Consider the following 24,408-nt stretch of genomic DNA (forward strand, 5'->3'; position numbering starts at 1 on the left):
AGTTAATTTTTCGAATTGAGAAAAAAAATAAAAAATCTTTCATGCAAGACTTGGTTAATTTTTATTAAATTTGATACAAATATGTCATCAATTCTTCCCTCTCAGCCTCTCTCTTAGTGATTTTTTAAATAAATAGTATTTAAGTGTGTAGAGTGTACATCATTTAATTAATTTTATTTTAACTACCAAACAATAAATATTAAGAGAGTGTTTAATGTAATATATTCTTCTTTTTTTGTGTAAAAACTGAGGTGTTATGGGTCGATATATGTCCGTCTTAAGGTTTAGGTTCACCCGACTATCCTTGTTCACTTTGAGAAGCATAAGACAGAGTTAGCCCAAAAGAAATTATCACTTTTGAGAATTGAACTTGAGTTATATTTTGAGGATTATCCTTGTAAAGAAGTTTATTTGCCACTTAAGTTACCTCTTTATGTTATTGTTTGATGCAATATGAGTATGTATCAAAATCAATATGGAATTAATATAATTTGAACATTTTATTCTCATTACGTCAGCAAACCTTCCAATCAAGCATCTTCTTAAATGTTGCACGTTTAGTAATGTACTAATGTCATCAAATGTAGGATGGTCAACCTTAATTAATGCTTGAAAACCTTTCGGTAGAAAGCTGCAAAAATAATGGACATGCATTGGAGTGTAAATACTTTTCTTCTTCTTCTCCCGGAGTGTAAATACTCTTCCCAAAAGGCTGAATCTTCAATTCCAAAGACTCATACATCCTGACCTGACATACAATTTGAGAAAAATATAAATTATGGTGACTTAATGGCTTAGCAAACAAGGTCAAATATTTGTGCGTACAAATGATATACTCACTTTGAACATAATCCCCACATTACCGCTACCGAAGTTCAAACATTGATCTCTTCTCTCAAATACTTGCTACTAAAATCAATGAACTAAGCTTGTGCGAGCAGGGTGTAAATACTCTTACCCGCCTTTTATAGCTCCTCGAATATAATTTTCTTTATCATCGACGTAACTAACTTATAAGCGTTTGACTGTGATAGAGATCTTTACTTCAGTTCTCCTTATAAATTATAAATGAAGGTTGTTTAATTTAGAATTTTGCATTATAGACAGTATTTGGGATATGAAACTAAGGTTTGAACCTTAGCAGCGGTACTGTGGGATTATGTCCAAAGTGGGCAGATTCTTTATGCGCACCGGCATTTGATCATGTCTGCTGAGCCATTGAGTTATCATGATTTACATCCTCCCAAATGCTCTGTTGGACCGGAGTGTGGAGACACTTACAGGGCGTTTGGTTGGAGAGGGGGAATTACGTGGGAAAGGAATTGCAATTCTATAGGAGATGAATTACGGAGAATAAATGGAGAATTTAAATTTCAATGTTTGGTTTACAGGAATAGAATTACTGGGAATTTCAATTTCAATATTTGGTATACATGGGAATTGAAAGGGAATAAGTAGTATAAAGTCAAAAATATCCATTGTTGTTGTTAGACATTAATTTTAGGTTAAAAAAGGAAGGGGTAATTTTGACTCATCACTAAAAAAATTTCTTTCTAAAATCTCAAGAATTAAAATCTCATGGGGACATGAAATTTTAATTCCATGAAAATGGGAAAATTGCAGGAATTGCAATTCCTTTCAACCAAACAAGGAAATTTTGTGGCCTTTAGAATTATGTGGGAATTAAGTAGGAATGAAACTTAAATTCCCTTCAATCAAACGCCCTGTTAAGGTTGGGGATTCAACCTTTTGGAAGAAATAGAAATTTGCATGGTAATTCACTTATTTATATTGATTGTCATAAATGTTAAACAAAATTACAATTTTAATCATTCAATCAACTCTCGTAATCGTTTGTCCTTATAAAAATAAATTATGTTTTTAGTAAATTAATCATTCTCTAATAATCATATGCGAGGTGAGAACAATACTTCCTATAAACAAAAATGCAAAGTAATCTCATTTGTCTATTTAGTGTTTAAGTTGACTAAGGGCTGAAAATAAGGAAAAATAAGGAAAAAAATAAAAACAAAATGTAATATAATGACATTCTCCAAACAGTAACGCGGTGGCATTTCTATAATTATAATTGTGCATCTTGTATTTAAAAATGAACTTGGTGACATATATATATATATATATAGAACAAATTACACTTTTGGTCCTGTGAGTATTAGGGTACTGGCAATTTGAGTACGTGACTTTCAAAACTCCCAATTTAAACCTTTAACTATGCAATTTTTGGCACTTTTGGTCCTCCGGGCCAAATTGCCGACCAATTTTGACCGGAAAATGATTTAATGCTTCGAATTATTTTGTGTTGAGGGTAAAATTGTCATTTCACTCCCTTCTTCTTCATTCTCCCTTTCTTCTTCGTTCTTCTTGAGATGATGGGAACACACGTAATGCAGACAAGAAAAATTTTAAAGTTTTTGGGTTTGCTTTTTGAGATGATGGGAACACACGTAATGCAGACAAGTAGTGGCTTAGTTGAGGATAAGGAAAAGTGCACATTCGGGAGACTGAAAAAGGGAAAGAACAGAAGATCGCCCGAGATCGAATTGCCGGAAAGTAAGCATCGATTCCCAGCCCCTTTACTCTGTTATTTATTATTGTGAGCGAATAATTTTACTTCTATTCTCTCTCCTTTTCGCAATCCCATCTTAATCAGGAGAAGGATTACTTAGGGTTGTCTGTGAATTACAGTTAGTTAGGATTGATTGGGAATTTGTGACCGAAAATTGCAGGCGGAATGGCGACGGCGGCGGAGCCACCGAACGGAATTTGGGCGCCGGGAAAGCATTATTACAGAATGTGGCAAACAGTGTTTGAAGTGGATACTAAGTACATTCCGATCAAGCCCATAGGTAGAGGGGCGTACGGGATTGTCTGTTCAAGAAGGTCAACGGCGAAGAACGAAGAAGAAGAAGGGGGAGAATGAAGAAGAAGATAGTGAAATGACAATTTTACCCTCAACAGAAAATAATTCGAAGCATTAAATCATTTTCCGGTCAAAATTGGCCGGCAATTTGGCCCGGAGGACCAAAAGTGTCAAAAATTGCATAGTTAAAGGTTTAAATTGGGAGTTTTGAAAGTCACGTACTCAAATTGCCAGTACCCTAATACTCACTGGACCAAAAGTGCAATTTGTTCTATATATATATATATATATATATATATATATATATATATATATATATATATATATATATATATATATATATATAGGGTGGGGTTCTAGTGAGGTTTATGTGTTAGGTGAGGTTTGAGGTCAAAATTCCACCCTAAGATGAGACGATCTAACGGCCCAAAAATGATGGCTAGATGGAATTCAAACGCCACGTACGCTGCCTTGTTACTTAATATGTAATTAAGTTGGGGGTAAACAAGTAATTATACTGTTAATTGTGCAAGACAAAGAAGGAAATCCCTTTGTTTACGGGTCTTGACAGTGTAGGGTTCAAAGTTGCTAATAATAAGGAGACTGACGGTTTTGCACACTGGAGAGACTTGGAGCAGACGAACCGACAGCGCCAAACACGAACTCCGACCGGCGACTTCAACAACGGAATCAATGACATACGGAACCCCAAGGCGGAACACCTGGCGTGTGTCGATCGACGCAACGAGCAAACTTCGTAAGTTTTGTTTTTTTTTTTTTTTTGTGTTTTTTTTTTAAACACTCTGATTTTTTAGGAGCGATTGAGTGCAAAATGCAATTGCATGTATGTGTTAGTTGATTATGAGTTAGGGAACCAGAGAATGGTGGGTTTGATTTGGGGAAAAAAAAAAAAAAAAAAAAAACTGTGCGTGTAGTTGTTGAAGTCGGCGATTCAGTCGGAATCTGAAATACCGGCAGGGTTGGGGAGAAATAAACGTGAATAGGGGTATATTATTGTGTAGTTTCCGGTGAGAACCTCTGTACGATAGACGATGGTTGTTCTGTTTTTTTTTTTTTTTCTGTTTTCTGTTTTTTTTTTTTATGACTACCATCAGTGGAAAACATGGCTGTTTAGTTGCCCGTTTGTGTAGAAGCACGGTGGTGGTATGTTATAATGCACAAATCAAAAACGTGTTGTGAATTGTATGAAATTGGTTGTTTTTGAAACTGTGATGAAAGGGGTTTATAAAACTTATGCAGTGTAAAGAGTATATAATGAGAGGTAGGGATGATGTTTTTCTGCCTGTTTGTGTTATTATTCTGAGCCAATTTGTAGTGGAGTACACCAGTGTGCAAAGGCGTTACATCTGGATGAATCAGTATGTGCATCGCCGGCTACTGTATGAATGCAATGATAAATGGCAACAAATAATAACCCGTAGAACGCTAAATAGATTAAGACACGTTCAGGTGATGTGCACCCAAACAGAAATATAAAATGCCACACGGTAGGGGGCATCCCCGCGACGGTAATAAACCAACTTAACTTTGAAGTTATATTAAAATGCATGTTCGCAAGACACCCGTTATTCGAAATAATATGGTAAATCGAAGGAACTGAATGACACACCTAACCTAAACTGTGCGTTGGGGGGAAGTTAACAAAAAGGGGAATAAAAAATAAAGCAGACAAACGCATATAGTCATCTATAGTACATATGAATTGTTGTGCAACATTGATGGAAGCATACGTGCAGAAGTGCACAAAAATCCAGTCACCTTGTGCACCGACAACGAACAGTAGTGTGCAAGTGGGATGTGCTGCATGACACTCGGTAGGTGAGTGGTCGGTGCACCGGAAATAAAGCAACTTAACATTGAAGATTTAATAACAGGCATGTTTGCATGACACCATTTAGTCGAAATAATATGGTACATCAAAGTGACCGAATGTGCAAGACACCACTCAAAAACAGATATAATATCCCAGTACCTAACATAAACCGTTCATTAGGCGGGTGTTAACCAAGAGAGGAAGCAAAATAAAAAAAAAATAAAAAAAAACAACAAACGCGTATAGTCGGTTACAAGACATATGGATATTTGTGCAACATCGAAGGAGGGATTCGTGCAAATTCGCACAAAATTCCAGAGACCATGTGCAACGGCAGTAACCTATACTGTGCAAGTAGGGGGTGGTTTCGGAATAGGAGAAAAAGGAATGAAATAATACCACAACCAACTTATATAAAAAACGGATAATATAAAATTATTCCACGGCATAGAAATACAAAATCCAAATAACAAGACACAACAAATCCATTATTGAAACCCACCACCAAATGCCGAATAAAACCAAGTCATTAGTGAAATAAAAAACATAGCAATGTGTTTAAATTTAAATTTAATCCAAAGAGCAATACGACCCCCTTCGTCATACATCAACGTTGCGCATCGGGCAGGTACGACTATTATGCCCATACTTTTCACAAGTTTGGCATTGGCGTTGACGACGACCCGACTTTTCAATAGCTAATTCCCTTGTACTTTTGTAACGTTTACCACCACCCTTGTTATTAGAGATTGGAGGAGGACGAACATCAACTTGACCTATTAGTCCCATAAGTTGCATCAAACGACACCACATCTCCAAAAGCTGAAAAATTTTCCTTCGCAATAGGGTCAGCCCCTCAAAAGGCTCAACCGCATCATCATACGAAGGCGTCCAAAACTTAGTCCCATCGGGGGACACGTCCATAACACACCCTTGCAGCGATTCCGACCGTACTGCACAAACATCAAACAGAAATATACACACAAACACAAAACCAGTCAAATAAAATCGACATGCACAACATTCCAAAAAAAAAAAAAAAAAAACACGCTGCTTGCACATATCAAATAACAAAGCATGCACTTTACGAAGTAAACCCCTACCCCCTACAAACCAAAAACCTTCAAAACCAATATAAAATGCAAATGCCATGTACACCGAAATGCACAAAACTAACAACATAATATCCTAACAGCGAACAAAAACCCAGCACACACAAGCCATGTAGTCAGACCACCACCGAAATCCATAAATTAGCAGAACAGTCTATAACGAAACACATATGCCAATGACACTTATTAAAAAACGAAAACATGCACAAATCAAATACCAAAATATGCACTTTACGAAGTAACCACCCACCCCCCACAAAACAAAAACCTTCAAACCAATATAAAATGCAAAATACCATGTACACCGAAATCCACAAACTACTTGGGCAATATCCTAACAGCGAACAAAAACCCAGGACACATAAGCCATAATGTCAAACAAATACCGCAATGCATAAATTAGCAAAACAATTTATAACGAAAAACATATGTCAATGGCACTTATTAAAAAACGAAAATCACAAATACAACTACGACATAAAATCAAACCAAATAAACAATCACTAATCCAAGACCCACGACTGAAATATAAAAATTAAAACTCCATAAACAACATCAAACCACAACCCCTAAAATGCATGTCATACAAATGGACACATACTTCTACACAAACCAAATACCAACCGATGCTCAATTAAAATATACAAGAAACAAACGAAAACACTAACCTGGAGAATCCATAAGCCTTCAAGCAGAGAAATATGAAAAAATTGAATAACTATGAAACGATGCAAGGAAAAATCACAAAAACTAGAAAGTGTATAAAGTTGATCGCTACATCAGATTATAAATGCTCACAATATTTAATTACCATGTATTAAACTCCTTAAAACTAGCAACTTAGCCGACAAACACACCCAATAAATAGGAAAGAAAAATACAAAGACAAAAAAGCCCTTACACACTCACGCGGCAAAAGAAAAAATAAAGACAAAATAAAAATCCGAAAAAACAACAACCATAGATCAACGCACAATCAAAGGCCAGATTTTGACCTTAAATCTCATGTGGGAACATGACCTCATATGATCCTCTATATATATATATATATATATATATATATATATATATATATGTGTGTGTGTGTGTGTGTGTGTGTGTGTGTGTGTGTGTGTGTGTGTGTGTGTGTGTGTGTGTGTGTGTGTGTGTGTGTGTGTGTGTGTCCTTAGGAAAAAAATTAAGAATCAATCTCAGTCTTACATCTTGAAAAATCATACTGATCATATTATATTTAAAAAAAATATAGTGACATTTTAGTAATTATCACCAACTTTACTATGAAAACTTGAACATTAAAATTTATATTTTTCATAATTTTTTATGTTTGCACATTTAGTTGTTACAAAATGTACATTTAGTATTAAAAAATTTCACTTGCAAAAATGTGAAAGTACATTGCACTAAGGGGGCGTTTGGTTCACGGAATCTTGGATTACCCCAGGTAATAGGATTACCTTCAGGAAGGTAATGTGAGATGTTGGGAATGTAAGATTACTTTGTATGTTTGGTTTGGATGGTGTAATATAATATTACCTTGTTTGGTTCAAAGTTATATTTTAGGTTATATGGATCAATTTACAATAATGTCCCTATATATATATATATATATATATATATATATATATATATATATATATATATATAATGTGTGTGTATTTATTTATTTATGTGTATGAATGGCTATCAATGCTTAAATATTTAAAAAACTAAATATATAAATATACACATGTATATTTGATTATATAAACATATATTAATTTCATTATTATTATTATTATTATTATTATTATTATTATTATTATTATTATTATTATTATTATTATTATTATATAAGGATTAGTTAACAAGGGCAAAGTTGGAATAATTCAAGGTAATTTAAGATTACCTAAAAAAAAATGGGGGTAATCACATTACCTTGAAACATTACCGCCACATCAGCTTTCAGGTAATATAACATTACCAGGTAATCTTATAACTTGAACCAAACAAGGTAATATAACATTACCAGACTCAGATTACCTAGGTAATCTAAGATGACCTGAACCAAACGCCCCCTTAGAGTTTATGATTGAGTGTTTTGTTTTTATTTGATTTTGGAGTTCACTTTTTACTACTTAGGGTCTAGCATTTAATTACGATTTAGATTTAAAATTTAGTTTTTTCATTGATTTTTTAAAAATTATCCAAGTTTGTATATTTAGTTGTTAAAATTGCATATTTTTAGGGTCAGACCATGAGGTGTCCTGAGCAAAACCTAACTGTAAAAGGAAAATTATATTATGGACCATGGTCTAAAATGGTGCCGTTTCTTTTAATGAAAAGAAACGGCACCCGTTCCACACAGTTTCCGCGTAAGTAGTTCTACTTGTATAACATATTTAGTTTTATTTTATATACATTGTAGTTTCATTTTAGCACAACTATAGTTTTATTTTGTTCCAACTACAGTTTCATTCGACATTATACATACAATAGTCTTATTACAGTCAGACATGTTATTGAATTTCATTTTATACACACTATAATCTTACTACAATATCATTAAATTAATTATAATTCTAATTCAACTACGGTTTCATTGGACAATATATACTCAAATATGTGAAACTGTTATTCATCAGTTTCATTTTATATACAATGTAGTTTCATTACACCACAACTATAGAATCATTTCTATTCAACTACAGTTCTATTTGACAATATACACTCATTATGTGAAACATATTATTCAATTTCATTTTATACATACTGCAGTTTCATTTCAACACAACTAAAGTATCATTTCAATTCAATTACAATTTCATTTGATAATATAAACACAATATGCAAGACATTTTCATTTTAAATATACTGTAGTTTCATTTTGTTATGAACACACAAAAAATACGGGATCTGTTAAAATATAACGGCAACCGTTTCTTGACTTAAAGAAACAGTGCCGTTTTCGGACCCTGCATGGTCATGGTCCACAGTATAATAACCGATTTAAGCCCGTACCATACTCAGACTAATCCACATTCGCACCGGACCGGTTCGATTTAGTAGTTTTCATTGATTTTTTTAAAATTATCTAAGTTTGTATATTTAGTTGTTACAAATTGCATATTTAAGTGTTCACGTTTGTAAAGTAAAGTTGACGATAATTACGAAAATGTCATCGCACTTGTTATTAAAATATGATTTGATTCGTCTGATTTTTATAAACGTAAAACTGATATTGATTCTTAATTTTCTTCTAGAGTGTGTTTTCATGAGTTCATAAATATATATATGTGTGTGCGCGTGGGGGGGGGGGGATGTGTTGAGGTGTCAAAAGCTCGCGCGTAGAAGCAAACAATGGCCCGGCTCTGAGTAGGGAGGTCCAAGACCTTTGAGGTGGCTTTAGCCTATTCTCCTATTGTCCTATAGTAAGCTTGTGCAAGACTCGGTAATAGTGGATTAGCATTTGTGAATTATTACGATTATTATTATTATATAATCAATTTTTTTTTTTTTTTTGTATTACTCTCTTTCTCAATCTACTAAAGTACAAAGAGTCAATATCATTTCAACTGAGGCCAATTTTATAACCTCCACAAAGAGTTAATATTGTCCCACTAAGACGAGACCTCTTATATTAGAGAGTCATTTCGTATCACTAGATTACAATATGACTGATAATTTTTTATATTTATTTTTACGGTAATAGTCAATTTCACAGGAGAAAAATTAAAATCCCTGACAGTGAATTGGCGCCATAAAGGGCCAAACCATTTACCGACTTCAATTCTGTACATAACCGCCTCCGCCTCTTGTCTTCCATCTCTGTCCCCTTCTGAAGCCTGAGCTTCCTTCATTTATGATTTTAACATTTCAACTCCCCTCCTCCCCTCATCCCCTCTCTCTCTCTATATATACACTGCACGTATCAATTCCATAACCAACTTAGAGAAGTGCACCTCACCATTATTATTAGCCTGTATGTTTGTGCGCTCATAATAACTCATCTTCCTAGACCTACACACCCATCCATTTCCCCCCAACTTTTTCCCCTCTCTTCATCTTCAAGGTATGATTTAATTTCAACCCATTCACTTTCAATATACTTGCATATATCTTTTTACTATTGTTAGGATCAAACGCTTACCACTTACGCCAAAACACTATAACTCAGAGCACTGCCACACATTTTGGAGAGTCAGGGTGCTTGCCTAACAATCCTCTTAGCCACATAGTGTTGGATTTGGCCTTACTAGCCTTAGCCTAACAACCCCAGTTACTGGGTGCTAGACTGGCCTTTACGGGCCTCTGCCCAACAATCCTCCTAACCACATGGTGCTGGGTTTGGTCTTATTGATCTCCGCTCAACAAACTCTCAGTTACTGGGTGCTAGACTTGGCCTTTACCGGCCTCCGCCAACAAGTATTTATTATTGTTATTATTTGAAAGTTAATTGATTTGATGGTGTGGGTGTGAACAGAGAAAAAGCAGCATATATAGAGAGAGTTGTATGTGTTGAGTGAGGTGAGAAATGGAAGATAATGGAAGCAATGGTTTGAGAGTGGAGATAGGGAGGGTGGAGGTAATCCACAGGGTGGAGGAGCCACCCCAGAGGAGCACATGGCAGAAACTGAAGGGCAGGCTCAAAGAAACCTTCTTCCCAGATGACCCTTTGCGCCAATTCAAAGGCCAGCCTCTTAAACACAAGTTCATTCTGGGTGCCCAGTTCTTCTTCCCAATTCTTCAATGGGGTCCTCAATATAGCTTCAGATTGTTCAAGTCTGATGTTATTTCTGGACTCACCATTGCCAGCCTTGCCATTCCTCAGGTATATATATATAATTATATATTTAATCTACTAAGGGACAGTTTTACACCCCCCCCCCTCTCTCATCTGCAGGGTATAAGTTATGCCAAGCTTGCAAATTTGCCTCCCATAGTTGGTCTTTGTGAGTTCCTTTCTTTTTTTTTTTTTTTTTTTTTTTTTCTTTTGTAAAAAAAAAAACTGTTTTCTTGATCCATGAAGATTGTTTTTGCAGATTCAAGCTTTGTTCCTCCACTTGTTTATGCTGTTCTTGGAAGTTCAAGGGATCTTGCTGTGGGCCCAGTTTCAATTGCTTCTCTGATTCTTGGCTCAATGCTCAGACAAGAAGTTTCTCCTTCTGGTGACCCAAATTTGTTCCTCCAACTTGCCTTTTCTTCCACTTTCTTTGCTGGTCTTTTCCAAGCTTCTCTCGGCATTTTCAGGTACTAATTATCACAATCTACACATCTTTTTTTTTTTCTTTTTTAATATATTGAGCAAAGCAGTAATTTTTTTTAATGTTTTTTTAATGTAGAAATTAAAGTTAATAATAATTTTGGGTGAAAGTTAAAGTTAAATGGCTGGCAACATATATATAATTGTAGGCTTGGATTTATCATTGATTTTCTATCTCGAGCAACGCTTGTTGGATTCATGGCGGGAGCTGCCATTATAGTTTCACTCCAGCAACTAAAGAGTCTTCTGGGGATCACACATTTCACACAACAAATGGGACTTGTCCCTGTTCTCACTTCCGTTTTCCACCAGACAAATGAGGTTAGTATATCAATATTCTTTTCATCATTGGAAAACAGAATAATTAAAGTGCACTATGTTGTGTTCGATCCTATGATCATCCATTTGAAATGGTAACAATAGGCGTCACACTACAATGGCATAAATTTTGACATTTCGTTGACTTGGAATGCACTAGACTATGGTCCACGTGTTACTTGAGACTCTACCACCCATTTGAAAGGGTAACAGAAGTGTAATTAATCAGGATGAAATACTGGACTACAGTCATAATTTAGCCCACAGGCAATTATGTATCGAAATGTAGTTTAGTAGTTTTTCCAGTGATGATAGAAATAAATCAATTTATTTACTCTATGGTTATTTGTAAATAATTTTCAATTTTATCATTAAGTTTAATTATATGATGTAAACTTTAGAGTTTAGATCATATTTCTTAATTTGCCTACATGGACTAAGAAAATGAACATGATCTCCTAAGTTTTTTAGCATAATGATAATAATGAATTTTATTGAATAAAATTTTAGCCTACATGCAAGTTTTATGTCACTTGATTTTTCAAATTTATTTGATAATTGTTTCATCATAAATAAAATTTTTCAGCTAAAAGGGTAACAGAGGTGTCACCACACTGTAGTTATATCAAAGCATAAGGCGGAACACATCCTTGAATTCTGATTGATACCAACTACTTCACTAATATAATTTTTCCTTATAAAGTATTTCATTTTTTTTTTTGTTGCCAATAAAAACCAATTAAGTTCACATGCTGGGATGGAACAACTTTTTTGACTCCTGGTTTGTCATTGTGCAATCATGTGAAAAATCGAGATCTATAAATTGATGTACAAACAGGGGAAAATCTTAAAATTAAGGATTATGTTCTGAAAAAGTTTGTGTTCTTTAACTCCATAAAAGTGCAGAAGTTTGGCATTTGTGTAGTCATGTAGTGGTTTTTGGATTTCGATATAATATGATTCTACTTTCCACCAAACTTTGACATTCCCAATTTAAGTCTGTTTTCCATTTACCAATGTATTTTAGATGATAATTAATAAAGAATGATATATCATATACTTAAATAAATATACTAATAATAAAATAATCAGATATTTTCATATGTGTTTTAATTTCTTCTGCCTAACATAACAATTATTTATTTATTTATGTTGATGGCTTTCTGCAGTGGTCGTGGCAAACTATTCTAATGGGAGTTTGCTTCTTGCTCTTCCTCCTATTCACAAGACACATTGTATGTAACATTTTCTACCCTTTTTATTCACTTTCTTTCCCAAAAAATATCTTTAAATGCAATGTTTATCCTTAAACTAAATTAAAATAAAATAAAATAATCAACATCACATCAATAAAACATAATAAAATTTCATTGCTTCAATTGCAATAAAGCATTAATTAGCTCACATAAAACAAGCATTTCTTAGTACTAATAATAAGTATACATATTCAATATTCCATCTTTATACAAATGATTTTGTAATTGAGTAGATTAACTTTGCGACTTTAAAATATAAAGTTACAATTTTTTTAACTTTTCAGATGTATAAAAGTGTCATCATCTTTGTGTTACGTTTTTTTTTAATTCACTAAATCTTGTAGCTACTTTCTTAATATATGTCTGGTTTATAAATTATAATAAAATTAAAAATTAAAATAAATATTTATTTGTTAAAAACCAATAAAATAATCAAATATGAATTCTTCATACATTCAAATTTTCGTGAAATGCGATCATGACTAAATATATTGATAGGCAAAATTATAAGAGCAACCACAATAGTTTTTATCCTAGAAATTAGTTTTTATCTAATGGGAAAGAGAGGTTTTGATCAGATTTTTCTCCTGCAAATATGAATTTTTGAGTGAGTCCACTTTTGAGAGAAAGAGAAAAACTTGGGCAGATTGCTACGCGTGTGCAGCAATCTACGTGCCCAGTCTTTGGGTGCGTAAAGCCTTCAGTTTTCTTTTCTATAAAAATTTATTGTTTCCCTGTTTTCGCTCTTCTCACTTGCTTCTCTCTCCTACGTGACTTGTAAAACTCACAAAAATCTACAACTATTGAGGTTGCTCTAACGACTTTAAAATTGATTTTTTTTTTTTGTTACATAATCTTGATTGTTGATAAAAACTGGTTTGGGGAATATAGGGCATTAGAAGACCAAAGCTATTCTGGATATCAGCAGGGGCCCCTCTTCTCTCTGTGATTATATCCACTCTTCTAGTCTTTGCCTTCAAAGCCGAAAAACATGGCATTAGTGTCGTAAGTTCCTGTTGACTGTTGTCTCCAACCGGATTTACATGTGTTTCTTTTTCTTTTTTTTTTTTTTCATTTATCACTAACCCTCACAATTATTACTTATTTAATTTTAAAAATATTGGTCAATTTAGATTGGAAAACTGCAAGAAGGATTGAACCCTCCTTCTTGGAACATGCTACGTTTCCATGGGACCCACTTGGGGCTAGTCATTAAAACTGGGATTGTCACTGGTATCATTTCACTCACTGTAAGTGGATCTTATAATATTTTATTTATTAAAATAAAAAAACTCCAAGAATTAATGACCTAGAAATAAAATTGGATTGGTGTAAAATTTAAAAAAATTGTGTTGAAACATGCATATATACAGGAAGGAATTGCAGTGGGGAGAACTTTTGCTGCCCTAAAGAACTACCAGGTTGATGGCAACAAGGAAATGATGGCTATCGGGATCATGAACGTCGTAGGTTCCTCCACTTCGTGCTATGTCACAACAGGTGAGTATGTTAGGATTTCGAGACGCAGGGCCTCCGCCTAACAATCTCCCCGCCATCTGGTAATAGACTTGGCCTTTACCGACTTTAAACGGACAAATCCCCCTTCCAGCACCAACCAACTAGTCTTAATTGATTGTTAGGGGACTTGGCTCTGATACCAGTACGCCAAAAACTATAGCTTGTAGAGTTGTAGCGAATGCGTAACTTTATTTTCTTATACCGCCACACATTTTTAAATTGGGTATTGGACTTGGCTCCTTAAGCCCTTTACCCGTCTTTGTGACCATCCCCAGTCACCGGGTGCTAGACTTGGGTCTTTACTGACCTCCGTCGAATAGTTTATATGACTAACATAGTAGGTTTGTGTTGGTATATGAATGATTTAATGTAATGCAAATTAAAATGGGCAGTTCAATTGAATTTTCAGGGGCTTTCTCTAGATCTGCAGTGAACCACAATGCAGGGTGCAAAACAGCGGTTTCCAACATTGTAATGGCCGTGACGGTGATGGTCACGCTCCTCTTCCTCATGCCGCTCTTCCAGTACACCCCCAATGTGATCCTCGGGGCAATCATCGTCACTGCAGTGGTTGGACTGATCGACATCCCCGCCGCGTATTCCATCTGGAAAGTCGACAAGTTCGATTTCATCGTCCTGTTATGTGCCTTTTTTGGCGTCACATTCATCTCTGTCCAAAATGGTCTTGCCATCGCAGTACGTGCCCCTTATCCATTATACTTGTTTCGACCAAAAGTTATAGCTAATAGCAAAGGCGTAACTTTATTTTGTTATACCATCACACATTTTCGAGAGGCTGGGAGGATTGGGGGTTTGTTGGGCGGAGTTAAGCCCTTTACTGGCCTCCGCCTAACAATCCCCAACCACCAGGTGCTAGACTTGGCCTTTACTAGACCCCGCTCAACAATTCCTGTTCCCAACTCCTGGCTTTGATACCATAGGATCAAGCGCTTACCACTACGCTATAAGCTAGTAATGAAGACACAACTTTATTTCTTTATACAACCAAAAATTTTTGAGATGCTAAGGGCGTATTTGGTTCATGAAAAATATTTTTTTTTAAACATTTTCCTGGAAAAAATTTTCTTCAAAAATGAGGAAAACAATTTTTATGGGCCCCCCTTGTTATTTTGTTTTCCATAGAAAACAAGTAAGACAATTATGCTCTCACCAACGTTTCTTAATTACCATTATTATTGTTGTTATTATTATGTAGGGGTATAATTGTCATTATAGTCATTATTCCTTACAATTCCAAATTCAACCCAACAATGGAATCAATATTCCCAGTAATCAATATTCTACCAACCAAACAATGTAATTAATCTTTCGGGTAATTTCTTTTTCATAAAATTTCAGTTCTATTTCTCTTTAAATATTTTTCGCGAACCAAACGAGGCCAAGTGTTGGATTTGGCACTTTAAATCCTTTACAGGCTTCTGTCCAACAATTCCCGGCAACCAGGTGCTAGACTTAGCATTTACCGACGTCCACCTAATAATATTTTTACTTCACAATTTCACATGCATTGCCGCTCTGTCTAACCAACATCATGGATTCAGGTTGGGATATCCATCTTCAAGGTGTTGTTGCAAATCACTAGGCCTAAAACAATGATGTTGGGAAATATTCCTGGGACAGGAATCTATCGTGACCTCGATCATTACAAGGAAGCCATTACAACTCCTGGCTTCTTGATCTTAAGCATTGAAGCTCCGGTCAATTTTGTCAATACAACTTATCTCAAAGAAAGGTTAGTTTCTCATCCCTCAATTATATATGTAAATAAAGTTTGTCATCTTTCACTTTGATCTTCTGTTTCTTTTTTTGTTCCTGTATTCTTTTCCTTACCCTTTTTCTTGTTTTTTTGTCCTTACAAAAAGGATTTCAAGGTGGATAGAAGAATATGAGGCAGAGGAAGAGCAAACCAAAAAACAATCTGACCTGAGATTTGTGGTTCTTGATATGTCTGGTAAGCTTTTTAGAAACATGGTTTTCTGCATTATTGGCATCAACCTTAGTTGCAATTGTACTTCACTAAGAAACACACACAAATTTTGGACACTTCTCTATTGTCACTTTTTTATTCAAGAGATTCCTACACTCAAACATTAAAAGAAAATAAAAATAAAAAAGGAAATAAGGACTACGTTTGTTAACTTTATAAGAAAGTTGGTACAAAAAATGCTCTACCTATTAGTACACACAACTTTATTATATATTAAACCAACTTTTTTAATGAAAAGAGATGAAACCACAAAAAATTAACTAGTACACAATTTCACATTAATTATGTAAGAAATTGTGGGATAACAATTAAGATTGAGACGTTTTCCTTGACTAATTTTATGGTTCAAAATTGAAAGTACTGAAAAGTTACAAAAAATTAGCAAACCTATGTTGGCAAAACCATAATATAGAGTATGTGTCCAACTCTAGGTTAAAATAGCATTTATAGCAAAGTAATACAGATTCTTGTTTTCATTAAGGTATTGACAATTTGGATCTTCCTTAGAGCACCTTAGTTAGTACAAGTAAAAGACATTTTAAATGGAATAATGAGATTTCTTATTAGGAAAACATAAAAGGAATGCTTTTGTTAAATTGCTGTTTATAAGGAGCTAAAAGTTTGTTGAAATTGTCAGCTATCAGTGCTATTGATACAAGTGGAATCTCATTTTTCAAGGACTTGAGAATGACACTGGAAAAGAAGGGTGTTGAGGCAAGCATCCATATGCTCTTGTAATTTTATTTTAGCATTTGTACAAATAAGTTAGAGGCTGGATTAAAGACCCCCAAAATTAACCGGCTTGGTTAGCGTGAGTGACCGTTCACTCTCGTCCCTTAAGAGAGGTCGGGAGCTCGAATCCCCTATCGTATGGAAAAACCAATCTGGCTAGCACTTTGCTACTTAATTGGGCCGGCCCAGTGCGAACGGGGATTAGTCTGAGTATGGTACGGGTTTTTAAAGGTGCTTCCTACAGTTAAGGTCTGCTCAGGACACCTCGTGGTATGACCATCTCACAAATCCTTATCCGTAAGATGGGTCGGGTCAATATAGAAATGTAATACTTATACTGAAAAATATAATACTAATCAGGAATAAAGTACTTATTACTTATAAAAGGAAAGTGTAATACTTTTAATTCAAAATGTCAAAGTATTAGATATTCCTTTATAAGTAAGAAACAAATTCATGAGTAGTATTACATTTTTCAGTATAAGTATCCGACTCGTCTCACAGACAGGGATTCGATGGTCTCACACAAATTTTTGCCAAATTGAAATGCCAAATTTTACTATTTTGACTTTATTTAATTGGATGCCTTGAACATACATGACATGCAGCTTGTGTTGGTAAATCCACTTGGTGAAGTCCTGGAAAAGTTACAGAGAGCAGAAGAAACCAAAGATATTGTGAAATCAGATTCTCTGTTTTTGACTGTTGGAGAAGCTGTTTCTGCACTTTCATCAACCATCAAGTTTCAAGTGCCAGCAGATCATGTATGATTCATCTATTATTGCACTTAGTGTAATCTCCTACTTAATTGTATTTTTCTCATCTTTATACCCTTAAAGTTGTGCCTGCCTTAAATTATTTGGATAAAATCCTCAATTAAATATCAGAAATGAACTTTGAACTGGATTTCTAGATATTCTCATATTCAATATATAGCATAATTGTACAAGCAGTTATGTTCTGGCCAGCTTTGCAAGTGTTTGATCTTTTTGAAAGTACTATGAATTATGAGATAATTTCAGCTACAATCCCCTATTTTTCTTTCTCAGCGGCTTTTTTTTTTTTTTTTTTTTTTTTTAAAATCAAAATGATAATATTTATGATTTAAAGAAATTAATTAGTTCTAAACCACTATCTCTTAAATCCAACAACACTACTAACTAGTACAAAGCAGCCTATGCATACTTAGAGCATCCATAATAGTTGAGTTTTTGCACAATTTTTAAGAATGCTATGTAAGAGAGAGACAAAAATGGGAGAGAAAAAGAAAAGGGAAAAAAAAAACAATTTTTGACAATTACTTTTTTAAAAAAGAAAAAAGGTAAGCAATGGTTAAGTCAGAGTGGGCGTTAGTTGGCGGCCACTCTGAAGCGCCCCTATGGGCGTGAAGTGCGCTTCAAACGCGCTCCATGTGGTGTTATTTTTTTCTTCTCTTGCAAAATTCATGAATTTGGAGGAGAAAAATTTGTTCAAAAACCATGCTCCACATCAATTGTCTTCTTGTTTAGCAAATTTTTCCCTGCAAAAAAACTCAAAAAAAAAAAAAAAAAAAAAAAAAAACCACATGTGTGGTTACTCTTATGTATTATTTATGACCTTTTTTCAAAACATGAAGCATTTGTTTGTTTGCTTATTTGTTAAAAGCTAATTAATTACAACATAACTGGCGAATGACATTGTGGTCAAGTGGCATGAAGTGACTCTCCCAAATGTGAGGTCATAAGTTCATGCGATATTACTCTTTGTGCCTCAATAGGTTGAGAAAGTAAACTACAACATAACTAGCTTTGTAGATCAGACCTTCTCTAGTTGGTTTGACTAGCTTTGTCTGATTAACTTGGTCAATAAGTTAAAATAGAAATTGTTTAGCACCAATCAATTGAAATTTAAAACGCTACTCCAAGCAGCACTTTTTTCTAACTTATTGAATTTAAAATTGTAAAAGACTTATATAACTATTATATGTAACATCTCATAAAAGACTGCATTTTCTCAGTGATCAAATGTTTTAAACCCCAGTGGTGAAAGGAAAAGGAAAAATAAAAAAATAAAAAAATCAATGCACACATTGAGATTTGAACCTATGATCTTTCATTCATTTTTTTAAGAGTCACATAGGTGTCATTAGACTACAAGCTACTTAACAAAGGCTCTTTTTTTTTGAATGCTACTAGCTCTATTACATTGTAGTATCTGTTCATATACTTTCTCAACCTACTGAAACACAAAGAGCTAATAACGCCTCCACTGAGGCTCGAACTTACAACCTTCCAAATGGAAGTCCAACCCGGGTACCATTGGACCACATAGTCCTGGTAACAAAGGCTCTTAATTTTGTGTCTTCATTAAATATATCATATACATCAAAAGTCAACTAAAATGTGTCCCTTTTATCATCCATCTCGCCTACACGGGAGAAATTCCTTCATCCCAGAACCACATAAAACCTCTCAAGTACATTTGCAACTTGTTATTCATAAACTAGCAGTGTCTACTCTTTTACTACTAAAACACATTTAAATAAATTTAAAGCCTCTTAATTTCATGTCTTCATTAAATATATCATACACGTCAAAAGTCAACTAAAATGTGTCCCTTTTATCATCCATCTCGCCTACAACTCTACAAGGGTGAAATTCCTTCGTCCCAGAGCCACATAAAACCTCTCAAGTACATTTGCAACTTGTTATTCATAAGTGAGCAGTGTCTACTCTTTTACTACTAAAACACATTTAAAGTAAATTTAAAGCCTCTTAATTTTGTGTCTTCATTAAAAATATCATATACATCAAAAGTCAACTAAAATGTGTCACTTTTATCATCCATCTTGCCTACAAGGGCGAAATTCTTTCGTCCCAAATCCACATATCTCAACCCGACAAAATAATGGATGAATAAATCACTGTGACTCAACGACTTATTAATTAAAAGGACTAGTGTCTGGTGTCCTAATCGCACAAAGACCTCACCACATTAGGTGAGACTCTTACACTAGTCAGACTTGACTATGTTTCATTGCCATGATCTATCTTTTTACATGCATTTATGAAGAAAGGTTTCAAGATGGATAGAAGAATCATTAGACAGAGGAAGAGCAACCCAAAATGCACTCCGGGCTAAAATTTCGTGGTCCTTCACTTTTATATGAACATGGCTTTCAGTACTTCACTAAGAAACACCAAAAAGAAAAAAATAAAAATAAAAAAGCAATAGTTTCCTATTGTCACATTCTGTCTCAAGAAATTCTTAAACTCAGCAATAAAATAGAAAAGGTAAGAGTTTACTACATTTTCTGAATGCAACTGACACAAATTGGAGTCTTGTTCTTCAAGGACAACTTGAAAATAACATGATAATGATTTTGGAAATGTAGACCCATATTATGTGGTATGTAATTAATAGTGTACACATGTGAGTGCGCTGTTATAGACTTATAGATTCTGAGTACATTGTCAACAAATGTAGCATCATAATTATATGAATGTCACCATATTCTTTTTTAATCCTTAATCATCTTAGATAGACGGGTAAAACTAGCACACATGTTCTCAAAAAACTACTAGTTCTCATTTTATATATATATATATATATATATATATATATATATATATATATATATATATATATATATATATATATATATATATATATATATATATATATATATATAAACAGCTCAAATTTAAAAAGGCATTTCCTTCCAGAATTTTCAGAAAACACGCAGATCAACAGCAACTACTTGGAAACCAATCCAGAATTGGTGCAACATGCTGCAATTGCTACTAGAAAATTTCCAAAATGTTCAGGAGGTTCGGAAAAGGCTACCATGACACAATCGATTGTAGAAACAACAAAAAATAGTCCAAAAATTTCAGAATCTGTTACAACGAAGCAAACGAACATAGAAGCGTCTTAGAAGGAATTGGAGGTCCAAGCATCGCTGGAATTAATGAAGCAAACTGACAGTGACATTGATGCAGAAATTGGCACTGACTTCTAATTTAGAGATTTGGGACTATAGATTTAGGGCAACAATTAAGGATTTTGTCGATTGAACTGAAAGAGATGAAGTTGAGTTAGGGATTTGAAAGGATTTGTGCGATTGAATCCTACAAATTAGAAGAGCCGGTTCTGTTAGGATAATTCAATTCAATTATTAAACCGGTGAAAATCGGTAAAATTAAAAAAAAAAATGAAGTGACTAAAATATCCTTACTAAAAATAGGATCTTTATTGAAAAAAAAAAATTAGAAGGATTAAAAGTGTCCAAAAAACAACAATCTGGGATGTAAAATGACAAAAATAATAGTCTGAGACTAAAATTGAAATTGCTACCAGAGACAAGGGACCTTTGGAATTAACTCTATTTAGTATTAAAAGATTACAATTACAAAAATGCGAAAAAAACATTGCACTTAAGGGCGTTTGGTTCAGGTTATATAATATAACCAAAATTACATTTGCTTAGGAATATAAGATTCACATGTTTGGTTCAAGTTATGTAATTTCCCCCGAGAATGTAACAGAATCTCTGCATAATGTTTTTAGCTATTGCAAGGGAATGTGAGATACTCTCCCATTTCTTAAGTATTCTCACATTCCCTTGTCTTATTGCTAATTTTGTCATTTTAATGCCTTATTAATTATTGTTCAAATTTTAGTTAATTTTAAATCATTTACTTCTATATTTTACCATTGTCTTATTGATTTATTTTAATTTTAAATTTTTTAAAATACATAAAAATAGATTAACAATATTCAAGTAAAAATAATCATCATACCATAAAAAAATAATTAACTCTTCAACTAAACAGATTTATATTACATACCTTAGTTTTAAACAAAATACAAAATTCTAATATTCCTAGTAATCTAACATCCCCAACAATCTAATATTTCCTGGAGTAATATAACATTCTGTGAACCAAACGCCCTTAGGATTTCAATTTTAGAATTTATAACTGTATTTTTTGTTTTATTTGATTTAGTAGTTATTTTTTATTGCTTAAAATCTAACATTTACGGTTTAGATTTAAATTTTAACTTTTTTACTCATTTTATAAAATTTACCAATTTACATATTTAATTGTTAAAGATTACATATTTAAGTGTTCAAGTTTGCATAGTGAAGTTGATGATAATTACGAAAATGTCACCGCATTTAAAAAAAAAAAAATTTTTATCAGATCCATCAAATTTTTACAAATGTAAAGCTAAAATTGATTCTTATTTCTCTCTTATCGTACTATTCTCACAGGATCCTTTCAAATGCTCAAGTTCTCTCCTAGATAGACGAGTGAAATTAGCACACATCTTATGTAATAAATGTATGTATTTTATGGGAATAACTTTGTAGGAATAATATTTGAAGTTACCCAGAAACATAAGAATTAAATCACTTAATTAAGATGTTTAGTTCGTTTAAGCTTTCCTATGAATTTTTATTTTTTTTTTGAATGCTATTGACTCTATTACAATGTAGTATATGTTCATAACTACTTTCTCAACCTACTGAAACACAAAGAGAGGCTCGAAATCACAACCTCCCACATGAGAGTCCAACCTGAGTGTCATTAGACCACAAAAAAGGTAATATACCCTTGTTATATACAAACATTAAAAAGAAAAAAAAAAACATAACAAATAATTAAGAGTTTAATAAATCACTTCACTTTAAATTAATAAATCGTATGCCAAAAGATTCTAATATATACAACAAAAATATTCAAATTTCAAAACAGTACATATGTATAAAAAAAATTAAAAAAAATTAAAAAGTATTGAGAAACAAATTTATTCCATAAATAGTGTTGCTATTAATTGTAATGGTGAGAGGGACAAACTTCTTATATTTAGAAGACTTTTAACATTATGCTAAAAAGGAAAAATACGTAACTGAATAAATTTGGTAGATTTTCAGCCACCCAAGAAAGAGTCATACCTCCCCCAAGTAAGATTACATCATGAAATTAATTCTCATTGAAGTAGAATTTCCTTAAGTCTAAGATTATACCAAATGTGGGAATAATTTTCTCACATTTCAAATTTCTAAAAAAGTTTAAACTTTCTTACCTACTAAACGCCTTCTAAATGTAATTTCTATCCTTTATTGTTTAATTTTGAAAAGATGGATAGAAGGTATAATTATTAGGGAGAGAGCAAACCAAAAGCAGTCCGGGCTGAAATTTGTGGTCCTAAACTTTCATACAAACATGGCTTTCAGTGTTTGTCATCAAGCATTCAAGCATCATTGTACTTCATTAAGAAACACCAATAAAAATAAACATAAAAAAACAGTTTTCTATAGTCACTTTGTCACAAGAAATTCTGAAACTAAGCAATAAAAGAGATCTATGTTCAATTCTGAGCTGTAAGTGGAGTTTCTTTTTCTCTATTGTAGCCAAATTGGTCTGGTCCATAGACTACTCGGTCCATTGATTTTTTCTTTTATGTATGATGTATGAGACTATAAGACTATTCTAAAAGTAACATTCAGTTATCAAGTTCCAGTAATATATCCAAGAACAAAAACATCTTCCAAGTCACTCAGGATAAATAAATGTGATGATTGAAGAGAGAAGAAGCCATCAGTGACATGAAAGAATAGTGTTTTTTTTAACTTACATCAACCGTTAGTTATACCACTGAACATTACTGGCGTTTTCTCTGGTAAAGCGAATAACCAACAAACGCGGACATAAAAAATGTCCATAGCACCTGTTAAAAATGATTGAGCTGGTGAGTAAAACATATTCAAGTCGAGGAATAAAATGGCTAAGGAAATAGAGGTATAATCAAAGTAAAGAAACTTTGAGTGGAGAGTAATGGACAAACAGTATTGATAATATGCCATCTTTCGAGTCTCTTGATTCTAGACTGCATGTCTTCAATTACGCCATTTAATGGAGAAACCTCCCTGCTCGGTGACGACTCTGATGATGAACTGCTACCCTGCTTTCCAGGCATGAAATTCCAACATGAATCAATTTTTTTATTTTTTATTTTTTTTTGGAGAAAATATGAATCAATTTTAAAAACTAGCATTTGAGAGATTGGTAATGACTAGTAGAGTATATGAACGGAGAAGGCTTTAGCATAAATATTATTAAAAAAAAAAAAAAAAAAAAAACTTGGAATGGAACAGTCAGCTTCTATTATTAGCTACATCAATCGCAGAAAGTGAAATTGATCCCTAAAGGTATATCTAAAAAAGCTAGCTTGCCCTTTTATTTAGTTATTTATTTTTTTATTTGTAACAATATCAACCTCATATATTACTCGTATCAGGTTAAAAAGTATATCAAGAGAACTAGTTATTGACAGCGAGCTAAAGGTCTCAAGCTTTCCTCCCCACCTGCAATCTGGTGAAATCTATTAGAGCTGCTTCCTAATACTAAACGACTGACTAAGACAATTGGCAGAACATTAATCTATATAATCAGTCAGCCCTTAATATTTCAGTTGCATCAATAAAAACTAAAGGTTTCAATCTTTACCCCCAAGTCCCTAA

General features: G+C 33.5%; 3 protein-coding genes across 9 annotated transcripts in view; 2 read left to right on the top strand and 1 right to left on the bottom strand.

Annotated features, from left to right (window-relative positions):
- Nucleotides 1–2,417: 2,417 nt before the first annotated feature.
- Nucleotides 2,418–3,076, top strand: LOC109163346 (mitogen-activated protein kinase homolog NTF3-like). The gene is made up of 2 exons (XM_019312096.1): nucleotides 2,418–2,571; nucleotides 2,748–3,076. Exons 1-2 carry the CDS (start codon nucleotides 2,451–2,453, stop codon nucleotides 2,939–2,941), a joined length of 315 nt encoding a protein of 104 aa, XP_019167641.1. The 5' UTR covers nucleotides 2,418–2,450; the 3' UTR covers nucleotides 2,942–3,076.
- A 6,448-nt stretch (nucleotides 3,077–9,524) lies between these two features.
- LOC109163352 (probable sulfate transporter 3.3) lies at nucleotides 9,525–17,923 on the top strand. Of its 2 annotated transcripts, none has more exons than XM_019312112.1 (14): nucleotides 9,525–9,540; nucleotides 10,294–10,634; nucleotides 10,707–10,755; nucleotides 10,846–11,053; nucleotides 11,216–11,387; nucleotides 12,554–12,619; nucleotides 13,532–13,645; nucleotides 13,774–13,890; nucleotides 14,014–14,140; nucleotides 14,568–14,854; nucleotides 15,721–15,911; nucleotides 16,042–16,130; nucleotides 16,804–16,880; nucleotides 17,507–17,923. In XM_019312112.1, the coding sequence occupies exons 2-14, from the start codon at nucleotides 10,338–10,340 to the stop codon at nucleotides 17,666–17,668; spliced, it is 1,956 nt and encodes a 651-aa protein (XP_019167657.1). In that variant the 5' UTR covers nucleotides 9,525–9,540; nucleotides 10,294–10,337; the 3' UTR covers nucleotides 17,669–17,923. The 2 variants fall into 2 exon arrangements, with proteins under 2 accessions (XP_019167657.1, XP_019167656.1); XM_019312111.1 differs by lacking the exon at nucleotides 9,525–9,540 and adding an exon at nucleotides 9,603–9,875 and having other exon boundaries at nucleotides 10,287–10,634.
- Nucleotides 17,924–18,312: 389 nt separating this feature from the next.
- The window catches only part of LOC109163351, a 28,603-nt gene continuing 22,507 nt past the window's right edge, over nucleotides 18,313–24,408 (bottom strand). For 5 of the 6 annotated variants that reach the window (XM_019312108.1, XM_019312107.1, XM_019312104.1 and 2 more), the window contains 2 exons: nucleotides 23,733–23,849; nucleotides 23,159–23,615 (listed from right to left, as the gene is read on the bottom strand). In XM_019312108.1, the coding sequence (XP_019167653.1) occupies nucleotides 23,550–23,615; nucleotides 23,733–23,849 (183 nt within the window). In that variant the 3' untranslated portion in view covers nucleotides 23,159–23,549. Of the gene's footprint in view, nucleotides 18,418–23,158; nucleotides 23,616–23,732; nucleotides 23,850–24,408 lie in introns of those variants that run through there. The other variant, XM_019312106.1, reaches the window with a different exon arrangement.

Source organism: Ipomoea nil, unplaced genomic scaffold (genome assembly GCF_001879475.1).
Source record: "Ipomoea nil cultivar Tokyo-kokei standard unplaced genomic scaffold, Asagao_1.1 scaffold3017, whole genome shotgun sequence".
NCBI classification, from domain to species: Eukaryota; Viridiplantae; Streptophyta; class Magnoliopsida; order Solanales; family Convolvulaceae; genus Ipomoea; species Ipomoea nil.

What these genes read in the sequence shown, in the direction of transcription:
- LOC109163346 (XM_019312096.1), top strand. Translation starts at nt 2,451, where the DNA reads ATGATGGGAACACACGTAATGCAGACAAGTAGTGGCTTAGTTGAGGAT. An exon ending in CGAGATCGAATTGCCGGAAA is followed by an intron (nt 2,572 to 2,747) that starts GTAAGCATCGAT and finishes CGAAAATTGCAG; the next exon opens with GCGGAATGGCGACGGCGGCG.
- LOC109163352 (XM_019312112.1), top strand. Translation starts at nt 10,338, where the DNA reads ATGGAAGATAATGGAAGCAATGGTTTGAGAGTGGAGATAGGGAGGGTG. An exon ending in TCCTATTCACAAGACACATT is followed by an intron (nt 12,620 to 13,531) that starts GTATGTAACATT and finishes TGGGGAATATAG; the next exon opens with GGCATTAGAAGACCAAAGCT. An exon ending in TGTGGTTCTTGATATGTCTG is followed by an intron (nt 16,131 to 16,803) that starts GTAAGCTTTTTA and finishes TGAAATTGTCAG; the next exon opens with CTATCAGTGCTATTGATACA.